The sequence below is a fragment of the Chelonoidis abingdonii genome, chromosome 9 (assembly GCF_003597395.2).
Source record: "Chelonoidis abingdonii isolate Lonesome George chromosome 9, CheloAbing_2.0, whole genome shotgun sequence".
In the NCBI taxonomy this organism is placed as follows: Eukaryota; Metazoa; Chordata; order Testudines; family Testudinidae; genus Chelonoidis; species Chelonoidis abingdonii.
The window spans coordinates 51,928,320-51,943,385 of NC_133777.1; the positions used below are offsets into that span (position 1 = coordinate 51,928,320).

Sequence of the window (15,066 nt, forward strand, 5' to 3'; positions counted from 1 at the left end):
CCCAGGGACCCTAATAGTATCAGCTATGGTAGCTGACCTTTTAGGAATAGGACACGTACAATTCCCTGGGCTACTTCTCTACAGCAGCCCCCACTTCCTCATGCTCCACTTCACCCTTACCTCAGGGCCTCCTTCCTTGTGACTAATATGGTGTGTACAGCTCAGTTTCTCCTACAGCGCAACTTCTTCTCAGAGCTCCTGACATGCGCACATAGGTGCCAACTTTCTAGGGCGTGGGTGGGTCCCCCCTCCCCTGCGCCCCAACTCCACCCATTCCCTGCCTCTGTCCCTGCCCCCATTCCAACCCCATCCCCGAAGTCCCCACCCTAACTCTGCCCCCCTCCCTGCCCCCATTGGATCCCTTCCCCAAACCCCCTCCCCAGCCCTGCCTCTTCCCCCAGTGCGCTGCATTCCCCCTCCTCTGCACTCCCTCCCTGCCCCGCGAATCAGCTGTTTCATGGCGCATGCACTGGGAGGGAGGGAGGAGAAGCAGGATGCAGCAGCGCACTCGCTGAGGAGGTGGAGGTAAGCTGGAGCAGGGGGGGATGAGGTGGGGAGTTACCGGTGGGTGCTGAGCACCCACCAATTTTTTTCCATGGGTGCTCCAGCCCCAGAGCACCCACGGAGTCGGCGCCTATGCATGCGCGCCCACCTGACTGGGACGCTTTTAACAAGTTTCAGCCAGCCCCTGATAGGTTTCAGGTGTCCCAATCAACCTAGTGTCCTCCCTGCCTTCTAGAAAGCTCTTAATTGACCTGGAGTAGCTGCCATTTACTTATCCCGGTGCCAGGGATTTGTTTAGCTTGGGGTGAATATATCTGTTACGTGCCTGAGTGCTCTGCAAGGACGAGGCCCACACACACAGTGAGTTATTTGGCTTTAATGAAGGTAAAGTGACACATCCGCAACAGGGATCCTGGGCGTTGCTGTCACTTAGGCGGGGAACCCAGCACCGAAGCTCAGCTCGGCCTGGGTCGGAGTCCAAAGGCAGACCGGGAGCATACAGCTATATATACACAATACAAAAGCAACTTATACATATGCAAAAAGGGACTTTCCACAGGCTATGTCCGCCCTTTGGCCTAAGGCCATACAAACTGGTTTCAACCAGTTAAAAGCAAGTTATAACTGGCATGCCGTGTTCTACAATGACTGGCCACTTAGCAAGCAGGGGCTTTTCACAAGGCCGCCGAGAAAGCGGAGACACCCTAGCTAGGCCGTGACACAATCTTCCGCAGTCCCCTACAATATCTAACTCCCACTACTTTTCTATAGCCCCATCACAGTCTCATAAAACTAAAAGGTGTGATTATTAAAATTAATCTTGGAGTGGGAAAAATAAAATTATTTAATCTCTTTGATCCATCATATTTTGTTTGCAATTGACATGCAAAGGCCCCACCTTAACGGGATCTTTATTTTTGTGCCCACAACTTTGTGGATAAAAATAACTGGTGAAGCAGTTTAAGGTCACCTGAATTTCCAAGTACCTGACTGCCTCTGAAAATTAGATACAGGACACCTTAATTGTGTCTGCTAACCATCATAGGTGAAAAGTTTCACCCACAGTTAAACAGACACACAGAGAGAGATTTATGTTTGAAACTTGTAGTCAATTCCTTTGCTTCAGCACTTGCTCTCTACATGTATCTTTCACGAATTGCTAGTCCAATCCTGTGTAACAGTAACATACAGATAGGAACAACTTCTAGCTTTGATTTTGGTTTCGTAAAACCAAAGCCTAACTGGCGATGAGTTATTTGGCAAAACGAAAGCTACCCTGGTTTTTACCCATGTCTAGTCCTCATGTGCACATCTTAGAAACTAAGTTTTTTTCCCCCTCTCAGGTGCTCAACTGATAAACTAGCAGAAAAAGAGAAGAAACATGTTCTATACAGAGTTATATAACCCCCAAACACCAGCTTCTTCTGACCCATATCAGGTGGAAAGAGCTCAGCTAGTAACTTACAAATAAGAAATTCAAAGTGTTTTATCACAGAAATCTATGACCAAGTTAGCAGCTGCACTCCTTTTGGTGAGAATTCATTTCTTTGAAGCTCACCACTGCATGTGCATTCCTTACCTTACCAATATATCCAGCTTATTAAGATTACTTCTATTACTTGCTTCAGACTTGGACTGTATGCGCTAATATTTCAACCACTCCTTCATGGAAGGAAACTTTCCCTCAATAATAATTATTTTTTTCTGTGCTAGTCCTTTTATTAACTTAGAATCAGACCCACTCATGTGTTACCTATTCCATTGCAGGTCAAACAGCAGGAACGAGTGGGATTGGGTACTTTTGTGGGTGTTTTGCATACACAGATATTTGTTTGCTGTGTTTTGAGGTTTAAGAAAAACAAGCAGAGAACAAGTCTACAAACAGTCATCATGAAACAAGGGCTTCCTCTTCCCACTTTCCTGACAGCTATATATCAATTATTAGGGTTACTCTAACATAATTAAATTAAGTTCATATATGGACATGGAGAAACAGCCTTTTAGACAATTGAGGTCACACTGTTTTGCATATCAAATTATATTTGGCATAGGTGCTAGAACTAGGGGTCCTGCCAGTTGCATTCTCTGGCTTGAAATGGTTTCCATTATATCCAGGGTTTACAGTTTGGTTCAATGGCTCTTAGCACCCCATTATGAAAATTGTTCCAGCACCACTGATATTTGGGCTTACACAGCACGTTGCATTAGTAGCTACTGCATAACTGAACCCAACTCCTTCATCCATCTCTGTGTGTTGAAACAGTCCCTCTTTGGATGGAATTGATTCTCAGTGTCATTTCAGCATAAGATGATGTCTAAACATACCCATCTTACATTCTCTATACACTGGATGCTGAATTGTATGCTTTGTCCCTAGCTGCTGGCACTGGAAACAGCTCTGTACTGCACACAACCCAATGATCCCGCACCCCTGGAAATGGTTAATAACTTCAGGCACATTCAGAAGTTCGATGAAAGGCTGGTTTCTGTCTCCTTCCGTCAAGGTAAGTAAAATAAATGCCTGTGTAAAGAAACAGTTAATAGTTATTCATGTGGATTTGGAATACTAAGTCCCTATAGCATTGCTTTGATTTATTCAGGTACAAAGGGATCAGTAGGAGTTTTCACATAGTATCATTTCCCCTTACATTGCTGTCTCCCTTTTTCTCCTCTTACAATTTCTTACATGAGTAACTGTATGAGAATAAGGTGAATACAAAGTTCTATTTGTCACCCATTAGGATCAAGTGAGCAGATCCCACTCAGTCATTGTCCTTTGATCTTGAAGAGTAGAGTGAGGAAGATCGGGCAGGGGAAAGTGTGTTGGGGAGCCTCAATCCTTCTTGTCATGTTCAATGAGAGAAGAAATTTTTGATATTATTTACACTCGACCATTTTTGTCTCTAATTTTGAATCTTTTAGTTCCAGTCACTGTTTTAAGTGGCATTATGATCACGTACATCCTTCAGTTCCATATTGCCAAATTGTCCTCATTTTAATTAGCCTAAGCTTTTATCAATTAATTCTAGCATACTCCATAACTGTACTGCAGCCCCACATCTCTAGTAAGTTGAAGTCTAAAGACACAAGTGGTTTAAAGAATTTATTACGTAGTGCTACATAATGACAATTGTGTATGAGGGGGTTTTGCATAAATACCTGCACCTTTGATGATGAGCTTTCCTGCGTATCAGTACGGTTTACTTGGAGTATTTGTGCAAAATGAACTGATGAATGAATGAAATGATCAATGTGTGGCTCTGAAATCTGTCAAAACCATTAAGTGGGCTATCACTGAGTTGTACAAAGCCCTTGGAATGCTGGCACATTCAATCCATTGCTAAACACTAAACATCTTCAGACAGATTGCAGAATTTAAAACAATCCAGCCAAACAGTCAGTCTGTAGATTAATAAAGGCACATATTAGTGTATCCATTACAAAATCTTCAGTCAACTGTATCTGCTTGTTATTCCACTTTTTGTCAAATTAACAAAACACAGGTAGGAAATTGTGCCCCCTTCAGGAAATTGACCAGACTAGCTATCCTGGAATAAACTATTCTGCAATAGAATCCACAGGGGGAACTCTATTCTGGAATAAATCACTTTATTCAAGAATAATTAGTCCGCAATAACTATTCTGGTCAATTTCCCCCATGTAGACAAGCCTCTCAATATACATACAACTACAAAACACATATGAAATATAGAGATGAGTCCAAACAAATCTCAGATTAAAAACTCCTCCCAAATTGGGGGTAGTTTGGCTCCAGATCTGATCATATCTAGCCCCTTCCTCTAATGGGCTGCATCAAAACTCTGGCTCCAAAAACCATGGAGCTTTGGAAGGGTTTAGAATCCAAACCCATATATGCATGAAAATTTCCTCACCTCTACAATGGGCTGAAGCAAAGCTCTAAACTTTGGGGTGTATGAAATCCAGATGAGGCTCCAGATTTCAGTGTTGTGGCTTGGACCCACTTCTACTAAAATGTGCATTTAAAACCTCTGTGAACAACATCTTTATCTCTTTAATACACACTATATGGGAGTAAAACACTATCACAAAGCCTTCTATTAAATGTGTAAATGCCTTGTTCTGAAATATTGCATATAGCCTAGGCAGTAATATTTTCAATAGACATATCAATTTCCTTGTTCTTTAAGCACATTTTTTCTGATCAGTTCTAATATTCATTTAACTAGGCATTCTTTTATACTTATATTGGAGGGAAAAAATCTACAATACAGAGCAGGCTGGATGTATTGTAGTTAAATAGCAAAGTATGTCTTCCCAGTTTTGTGATATTTTCCAGGAATACATTAAATTCCCACACCTTGCGTTCTCCAATGCTTCAATGTCAAAGGCTACTTTGCTTCTTACACTACAGTGTCTCCTGATTTCTAATTAATTAATCACTCTTGCTGGGAACTATGAAATAGTTGCCTCTCAGGGAAAGCCCTTATGGAGCAGATGCATTTGAAAAGGTCAGAGTGGCATTTTGGTGCTAACGGCAATTCAGGGAACTTTCAAAAGTGCCTTTAAACTAAATCAGGGATTTAATATATCTCGGGTTCACTTAGGTCTCATTTCTGTGCATATAAAAGTCAACTATTTTCCCTTGCAGCACTTGAGGAGGGACACTGGTTTAAGAACAGATGTCTCACCTCCTTACATTTTTGTTAGAATATGAGTAAAATGTATCTAGAGTTAACAGATGTTAATGGTGAAGGGGAATTAGTTTTACGTTTGCTGAAAGAGGTGAGTATAACACTTTGCATTTATTTAGCACCTTTTACCCCAAGTTCTCAAGGCATTTCACAGCCCCCTGGAGGCACATTCATTATCTCCAATTTACAGATGGGGAATTTGAGGAAGAGGAAGACTTTCTCAATGTTTTACAGGAAGTCAGTTCCAGAGTGGGACAGAACCCAGGAGTATTGGCTCCAGACTTCTTTGAACCATTAGATAACATATCTGCCCTGTCAATAAAATAAAATGCTCGATGACTGCACTTCTACAAATATATAAAACTTTCAGAGTCTTGAATCTAACTCAGTTAGTAGTTAACAATTAGAAAACAACTGTCTTCTGCTTTTTCCCATCTTTATTAACAGAAGGGATAAAATGTCTCAAACAGTATAAACTTAAATCCCAATCTTTGGGGCCCAAGTGCAAGTAAAAAAAACCAAAACCGCCCATACACAAATAAACCTAAGTTACTGTAAGGACAGTTCTGTGATTTTGACTATAAAGAATGAATCTGAAGTCCACCCAGTTTTAAGTGCCTAGCTTTAGAAATGATGTCCATTTTATAGTCTTGAAGCTTTAAAATTCCACCCCACAGAGTGAGTTCTATTGAATTACAGTGAGTTGCTGAAAAGGAGACACTCTTCTACATAACCGAGGGAATGTTGAGGCTCCAGACAACTGTAAACATATTTAATGTACCTGAAACATTTCAACCTTTTCTATAATGCTCTTATTTCACTGGGCATTAGACTTAGATTTACATTGTAAAAACACTTAAATCCAGGTTGACCTGTCCATTCCTCAAACCAATAAGGGCCAGTTTCCTGTTTAAGTTAGTAGAGGTATGCTGATTTACACTAGCTGAGAATCTGGCACTAAATGTTACTAATAGCTGGAATTCACAAAAAGCTAAGATGGCTAATTTTTCTGACAGGTGAGGTTCATAATTCTCTTCACAGACAAAATAATTAGGGTCTCTGGCTATTTTGAGACAATGGGGGCATGGGGTGACTTTTCTATACTTTGTTTTTTTGCAATAGGTCAAAATATTTGTAAATAAACTAAGGTTTGAAGCATAATTTGTTCTTGCAGTGCATTACAGGCAGCTATCCCAGCATGCAAGTGACTGCAACATGCTTTCCAAATGGGGTGGGGTGGGGTGGAGTGTGACAGGGAGTGTATTGTATGTAGGTGGGGGCAGGAGCGCTGACAGCCTTTTTGGTGCCCTAGGCAGTGGAAGGTCCTGCCCCCAAAATGGCACCCCCGACGGAGGCAGCGGAAGGTCCCACCCCAAAATACTGCTGACGACCGTGGTGGCTGAACATCCGGCCGCCACGGTCACCGCCCCCCAAATGTCAGTGCCCTAGGCGACCGTCTAGATCACCTAATGGGTTGTGCTGGCCCTGTGGGGGGGGAGAGAGAGTGGGTTTTTGGGGTGCTGAGAGTGTGTCAGCATGCTGTCTTGTAAGTTCAGACCCCCCCTCTCCCCCACCTCTCTCTCACTCACCAAAACAAACAGTAAATGACAGTGCTGATGAGCTGGTAAGCTGGAGCTGATAAGCAGCCGGCTTCTCCAAAACAGAGCTTTAAAAGGGCATTTTCACATTCCTGCAGTCAATTTCACAACAATGACAAGAGTGGCCACTTGACTTAAGGGATTATGGGACGTTTCCAGAGGCTGATCATAGTGCAGTAATGCAACACCTTGTTCACACTGGGGCCACGGTGCTCCAGCAGGGGCGCAGCAAACATTATTCCACTTGCCGAGGTGGAGTACAAACAGCACTGTAGCTGCGGAGTCAGAGCGCTCTATGTGCCTTGCCAGTGTGGCAGGGAGTGAGCTAGGGTGCCCGGGGCTGCTTTATTGCGTTGCAGCTCTCAAGTGTAGCCAAGGCCTAAGCCTCTGCTTTGGAGCTTCATACCAGCCACAGTTTGTTCTGCTGGAGGCCTTGCAAACTGAGCATTGTGTTTCTTAAAAGGACACTGTCAATGTATAAAAAACAAAAATTCGTGCTTGTTTGAAAATGCTTTGCCAATTCTTGCAAGTAGCACATACTATTGCTATGACAAAGGGGAAAATATTTCATTTTTCAGTTTTATGTCATGCATTTGTACAGCCAGTTTCATTCTTTTATCCTCTATAGTTTTCTTCCTGTTTGTGGTTTTTCTACACAGACAAGAGGGAGAGAACTACTTTCTTGTTTTTAAATAAGAAATTGAGATTGTAAAACCACAAATAGGTAGGGAGCTGCTGGGGCATGTGCAATACCTGAAACTATTAACTCATGTTTATAAACTTACTAGCTTCACTAGTCTTGATGGTATCTCTTTAAGATGCAGACAATTTCCTAACTCACTGTCATGATGTTTTAAATATATGGGGTGAAATTCTGGTCACATGAAGTCAGTGGGAGCTTTGCCAGTGACTTCAATGGGGCCAGGATTTCACTTAAGGTTTTTAATTCCCAGGTGTGCAAAGTGCATTTTTCTCAGATTTTTTTAGTTAATTTTTAAATGCAGTTTATTATATCACGAGATCGTTGCACTATAGACCTTGTGTTATCTCCAATGACAACAGTGGGGTAAAAATTTTCAATATATTTTTAGTCATACCCTAAAAGCCTCCAAATTTGACTAACTGCCCTAAAAATCTAAGTATGTATTTATTACACAGAAATCAAGTAGCTGAGCACCCAAAGCCCAATTACACATGCAAGTTGCTGTATGAAAACCCAAACGTCATATAACAAATTTTGCTGGCATAATCAACTGCACATATACATTTGGATGCCACAGCTCCAAGTTTGGCACTTAGTATCCAACGCTGTTATCTGAAGCTTTCCCCCTCCCCCCGCACACAATCTTTCCCCTGCCAAAGGTAGGTCAGATTTTATATCCTTTGCTTATTTTTTCTGCATATTACTTTAGTGTGTTCACAGTAGGAAATCACTATAGCCCTGGACTCTGTTGGCTGCTATCTGGCAAAGGTATTGGGCCACTGTTTCAAACAGGACTACATGTAGAGCAAGATAATTAACTTTATCCCAAACTACTATACCATTCATCTCATGCTGCATAAACAATGTGCATTTGACCCCTGAAGATCCCCAACAGCTATTAAACTCCCACTGATGAGAAAGAAAATGGAAATTCCTCAACTTCTGGAACCCTGCAGCCAGCTCTCTGGTCAGGTAGAAATGCCAGCATAGTGACAGTATGTCTAAATGCCACCCAGACAACAATCTGCAAGCTAGAATAAGTTTGCATTTTTTTTGTAGGCTGTACTCTAATATGTGGGGGTCAGCTGCACGTATATAGATGGTTTTTAGTTTACATGTCAGTAGGAAGGTTTTGTTTCTCATCTTCCTCATTTCTGTCTTGGCCTATGTCCACCATGGTAAAACTTTTCCACATGAGCTTAGTTGAATGTCAATATCCAGATACCTAGAGTAAAACATCTGCATTAAGTCATTCCTTCATCTGTCTAGTCTTCTGAGCACAGCAAATAACTACCAGCCTCTCTTCAGTAGGTCACTGCTCTTTGTGCTTTCCTGATGTGTTTTTCCTCTTTCATTGTGCCTTTGTAAAAATTGTCTCTATTTTTTTTCACTTATTTTCAAAGAACTGAATTATTTTTCATTGTTGAAAATAAGATTGAATTTACCATTTTAGCAGCAGACAGTCTGAGTTTTAAAATCTAAAATAATTGACCTTTGTTACATATTTCTTCTATCCATACCAGAATTTTTAATCTTTTAATGTTACTGCTGAAAGAAGAGAAATTATTTTTATAATTGCCTATGTTTCTTCCCTCATTTTCTCCACTGGTTATTGTTCTGAATGTAGTTCTGACGTCTGGCCAGAACATAACACCAAATCTACCTAGATCAAGCACATCGCTGGGTATCTACTTGATTGCATGTACTGTGTGTGTCAATGCATATTCTAATGAAAACAGTGATCTCTCCCTTTATAAAAGATCCCAAATGCCTCTCTGTTGTGCATGAAGTGCCTTCTCAGTCTCTGTTCACATGTTGCTCTGTGCAGTAAGGAGTCATTTGACTCGTACTGCCTAATTTCTCACAATAAGTCATCAGTATTAATGGAACTACCCACTTCTCAGGTTAGTGGCTGAACAAAAGAGTTTTTTCATATTGTATCAGTGACAAATTGGAAATAAAAACAATGAGGAGTCCGGTGGCATCTTAAAGACTAACAGATTTATTTGGGCATAAGCTTTTATGGGTAAAAAAAACCCCACTTCTTCAGATGCATGGAGTGAAAATTACAGCTACAGGCATAAATATATATTGGCACATAAAGAGAAGGGAGTTACCTTACAAGTGGACTACCCATGTTGAAGGCCAATTTAGTCAGGGTGGATGTAGTCCACTCCCAAAAACTGATGAGGTGTCAATATCAATTTTCGGGAGTGGATTACATCTACCCTGACTAAATTGGCCTTCAACATTCGTTCTCCACTTGTAAGGTAACTCCCTTCTCTTCATGTGCCAATATATATTTATGCCTGTAGCTGTAATTTTCATTCCACGCATTCTGAAGAAGTGGGTTTTTACCCACAAAAGCTTATGCCCAAATAAATCTGTTAGTCTTTAAGGTACCATCGGACTCCTTGTTGTTTTTGTGAATACAGATTAACACGGTTACCCCTCTTATAAATTGGAAATACAGTCTTATTTCATGTAAGCAAAACCCTGACTGCATTGAGAATAAATTACTTCAGTGATTATGTGCAATTCACAGACAAGAAACACTGGTCATTGCAAATTTTTTGTCAGTTCTGCACTTTGACTTTTTTTCACTCTACCCCAAACTCAAAGGCAGCAGCACAACTGAGTGTTGTTGAATAGCTTGTGTTGCACTATATGTTCCAACAAAAATATGCTTACATGTCTTGTTTAATTTCCACCTACTTAACTGAGGCTTGAACTAAAAATTTGATACATTGGTGAACCTCAGCAAATGTGGGATAAGGTTGTTTATACGACTAGGAAGCTGGGCCTTTATTCTTCCTCAGCAACTTCCCTCTCTGCCTGTAACAAGCCTCTTTAGGAAGGGGTTGCTGCATGACAGAAGGGACTTAGAATAATGATAATGTCACCATCAGCACCTTAACAGGTTAATGTTACAGAAGAGCAATATCCCAACACACTGCCATGATGATTACAAATACTCCAGCATTACAAAGCCCATCGTACCCAAAGTAGACAAGTAGTGACCAATATGTTGACCAGACCATCATAACACTAAAACCAACCTCTCAGATACAGCTAAGCCAGTGCTAGCTGTACATACAATACAAAGAAGAAAGCAAGTTAAATGCATGCAAACAGCTCTACTATAAACAAGCTGTATTACTCAAATGTCAGGAAGTAATGTGCCTTTTAAAAAATTACTGAACTGTTGAAGGGAAGTAGTTTGTGCATTTTACTGCTTCTTTATTATATAAAAATACAAAGAAGGAAAATCTTTGATGTTTCCTTTACTTCAGTGTTAGGAATCCTGACATCCCTCTCTTTTGGGGTGTGTGCAGGTGTCTTTGGAGGACGTGGATCACTACCATACAGGAAACTGAGATGTGAGATACAACTCGGCCAGCTACCAACTGAGGGAATATTGAACATTCCCTCTCCTCTCACTTGAGGGCTGGGAGAGCTTAGCTCAGGTTTCAACTTCCTGTGACAGGTCAGATTTCTTGATGTTCTGCTGAACACAGCAGTAATTCTTGCCATCATAGGCCATTCTGCCTCCTTAGCTACTTCAGATGCTGTGCTATAATAGGACAGAGGGACTCAAAATCAGACCAATGCACTTCCTGCTGTCTCATGCTTCAGAGGATCAGATGATTAGTGGTAGTATACAATTGCATTTAATAGGAGTTTATGCCTTTTTTCCTGAAGCTTCCAGAATTAGTCATTGTCAGACACTGAATAACTGGTGTGCTCCAGCTTTCAGAGTAGCGGCCATGTTAGTCTATATCTGCAAAAAGAACAGGAGTATTTGTGGCGCCTTAGAGTATGTCTATCTGTGATCCATTCCAAACCTCTGCTCTGGCCAAACAATGTGCAAAGATTTTATTTTCTAGGAAGCCGCAGTTGCAATACTGACTACAAAATTTTTCAGATAGTTTAAGTGACAGGCAATCTGCAGAATCTGTCTTAAAAGTCACACATTAAAAATGTTTACAAGACTAGTACCCAACCAGCACCATTTACCAAGGAGAAACAAAAAATTATGAGGAAAATACCTGATCTATATTTCTTTAATAGTAATTTCCAGTGTAACCTTAGTGATTAACCTTTCACTTTTTCCCTCCCTGCCCCCTTCATTTTGTCAAGATTCAGTATATGGTGGACTGAGCACGGGTATGTTGTTGGATTGCTAACAGCCTATATAGACAGCAGTGATCTTTGTGATTCAGATTGATTGAGCTTCTCATTCTGTGCAATTTTCCATTTCTGTCTTAAAGTGACCTTTCAATATCTAGTGTACCTCTTTGCTGTAAGTCCTGCCCTATGGTTAACACTAAATTATATTGAATTATAATGCATGATTTAACTAACCTAAAACAAATCAAATAATATCCTTTTCACCCATAATATCCAAGTGCTTTACAAAATGGTGTAAGCATTGTTATTACCATTTAACAGGAAACATGAAGTGACTTGCCCAAAAATCACACAGAGCGTCAGTGTCAAATCCAGGAATAGAGTTTAGGTTTCCTGTCTCCCAGTTCATCCAAACAACCACATAATTTAGCTCCTGTTTGTAAGCAACATTTCCTTTAAAGACATTCCGAATATGTACCCCACAGCACATCCTGCTGTTCTCACATCAGGAATGGTCTCTGGGGTTACAGAATCCATTGTTTAGGTGTAGTGATATTTTGATAGAAAACCTATTCAGTCTTTTGTTGCAGTTAATTGACTGGGTCAATGAACCAAGCAAAGATTTCTAACACTAAAAAAAGGACCATTTATCAGCAGCAAAACCTCTCAAACAACTTTTAGGCACATTCCACCTGTTGTGGTTTTAAGTGTTCATTAACAGATACAAAACACCCTCCCCCCACCCCCCCCAAAAACAAACAAAAACAACAACCCTGCAAGAACACTGAACATATGCATCTTTATGCCAGTTGAGAACAGCGTGATGCAGAGCCTTTTACAACCACCAAGAGTAGGAACAAACTTCATTTTGGAAGGTGGAGGAGATGGTGGGGAAGTGCATAGGGATGTGTTTTTATCCAGGAAGCCACAGTAGAGCAAAACCTTATTAAGAACAGGAGTACTTGTGGCACCTTAGAGACTAACACATTTATTTGAGCATAAGCTTTCGTGGGCTACAGCCCACTTCATCGGATGCAAGCTTATACTCAAATAAATGTGTTGGTCTCTAAGGTGCCACAAGTACTTCTGTTCTTTTTGCAGATACAGACTAACACGGCTGCTACTCTGAAACCTGTCAAAACCTTATTGTGCACATCCACGACTCCAAAAGCCTTTCTCACTTCCCGAGAGGCAAGAACAGAGGCAGCCATCTCTTGTTGAGCATAAGGGATGCAAGGTGCTGTTTTCATGGAGTGCAGATATACATGTCAAGTCAGTGTTTAGCCCTTTGTTGATGATGATTAAACTCACCCCAATTATTTACAAGTATCAGGTCTGCAGAATCGCAAGCTTGAGAAGGTTATCCAACACATCATCTCCAAAGTGCTTACAGACTTGAACTAATGCCATTTTTTAAATGTTATATTAATATCATGATTTAATCTTCCACCTCCTTTAACCTTTGTAGCAACACCTGAAAATAATATTCTCAATTACAAAACACACCACCTGCAGCAAGGACTACATTCAGCTGTGTTCTTTGGGCATAGAAAGAGAGCAGGAATTTGTTTGGCATTCTTTCTGATTTGGGCCTGATTCTTGAATTTTGCCTGTACTGAACAGAGATGTTAACTGACAACAGGCATAAAGAACCCTGATCCTGAAAGCCCATGACTCCTGTGCCAATTCAGTGCGCCTTGGGGCTCTGGGTGAGTACAGACATATGCCTGTGTGGATCCGATTTCAGGATGGGGTCTTGAAGTTTGCATCTTTTGAGAAGTCTACCTAATAAAGAAATAAGTTTGCCATTATACTTCCTTTAAGTAACTTTGTGCATGAAAGAAAGAAAGAAAACAAACCTGTGCATTTTCCTCCTTTTCCCAGGTGTTGTCCTTTCAGTTGTGTTAGCCAGTGTTTTTGGAGTTATCATCATGCTTGCAGTAGCCTTTTGGCTGCTTAGGAAGAAGAAGAGGTAAGAGATTTTGCTGTCCCACCTTTGTTTGTTTAAACATGAGAAATATGTTGATTCTCCTCTATGATTAGTGGTCCTGAGCAGATGACACCCATTTCATAAAAAATAGAGAATAAATATGAACTTATGCTGGTATACTGGACGGAGACGACTTTTGCCTCAATGTACCTATCCCTCTACCCTAACCCCTATAGAGGTGCTCAGTTTTTTGCCAAAATACTTCAGCGATGCTCACAATGCTCCTCCAATTCTGCATTCTAACTGGAGCAGACAACTGGCTTGATGATGTGCTCTCTCCCAGCAATTGCCATCTCTCACCTCTCTCTATTTGTTCTTTCCCTGATCCCATTTCTGTTGCTTAAAATTTACCTGCTTTTAGCCGTTCTCTGAATCTACTGCTGTGCATATGCAGTTGCAAAGGAAGTCAGACTTGAAGAGAGTGGAGTTTTAGAATAAATCCCTACCACCGGAATTGTTATGTCAATTAAGGAACGGAGTCCTGTATGAGATATATGCTGAGAGCACTTGGCTTTTATAGCAATCAGTCTGGGTTAGTTCTGGAGGAGAGACCAAGGTTGCTTACTTCCCCTTTGCCTACTCAGAGTTTTTCCTTGTAATGAACACTAGCTTTGTATGGTGCATAAACTGTTATCCCTACATATTTTTAAGTACTGGCCCCAGTGAGTGGTGCAAAGTGCACTAGTACTGAAAGAATCACTCCATATCCTGAAAAATTATGTGTTTTAAATAGTCATTGATGCTTTTCTGTCATTGCAATTTCACTTTGCTAATATAATTATTTTGTTATAGTTGCAAAAAGGAACGAGAAGACAACAGAAGAGTCATCTACAAGCCAGCCTTTGACAAAGAGGATGACAACACCTCTAAAATATGAATTCCTACTCTGCCACAGCAGTCTCTTTTCATTCATGGCATCAAGAGAAGTTTGCCTTGGGCAACATGTTTCTTGTCTCCAGCCAGTTATAAGCCTTGGATGCACCTTTAAAACAAAGCAGCCAGAACACTCTGTGGTAGTCCTTGCCCAGCTGAACCAAACCAGTTTTCTCCTAAGCATGAAAAGCAGTCAGAGAACTTTTTTGTTTTTGTGTCAAATATGACAAAATGTTACTGACATGAAGAAAGGTCCAAAAACTACACACCTGTTAAAGTTTGTCCTAAATTACCTGGAGCAAGCAATTTTATCAAATGCTTGTCTATTTGCACAAGAGTTTAGAGAGATGTAATCAGCCAGTATTCTGGCTGGACTTGAGGGCCATTTTCATAGAATCTTAGAAATGCAGGGCTGGAAGGTACCTTGAAAAATTCATGTTGGCCCTTTTTAATTTAATTAATTAATCATAAACTTGAGCTTTATGGGCTGTTCATGCCACATATTTCCCACAAAACATTGAAGTCTAAAGACATTCATTAATCCGTTATCACTACTGGATGGAGGTGTCTATATCCACTTCCCTGCTAAAAATT

At 40.7% G+C, this 15,066-nt stretch overlaps 1 protein-coding gene across 1 annotated transcript in view; it reads left to right on the top strand.

Moving 5' to 3' along the window:
* CA12 (carbonic anhydrase 12) overlaps positions 1 to 14,825 on the top strand; it is a 42,922-nt gene extending 28,097 nt beyond the window's left edge. Inside the window, exons 8-11 of the mRNA XM_032765459.1 lie at positions 2,882 to 3,008; positions 11,619 to 11,645; positions 13,494 to 13,581; positions 14,392 to 14,825. Coding sequence (XP_032621350.1) covers positions 2,882 to 3,008; positions 11,619 to 11,645; positions 13,494 to 13,581; positions 14,392 to 14,476 — 327 coding nt within the window. The 3' untranslated portion in view covers positions 14,477 to 14,825. The remainder of the gene's footprint in view (positions 1 to 2,881; positions 3,009 to 11,618; positions 11,646 to 13,493; positions 13,582 to 14,391) is intronic.
* Positions 14,826 to 15,066: the final 241 nt, after the last annotated feature.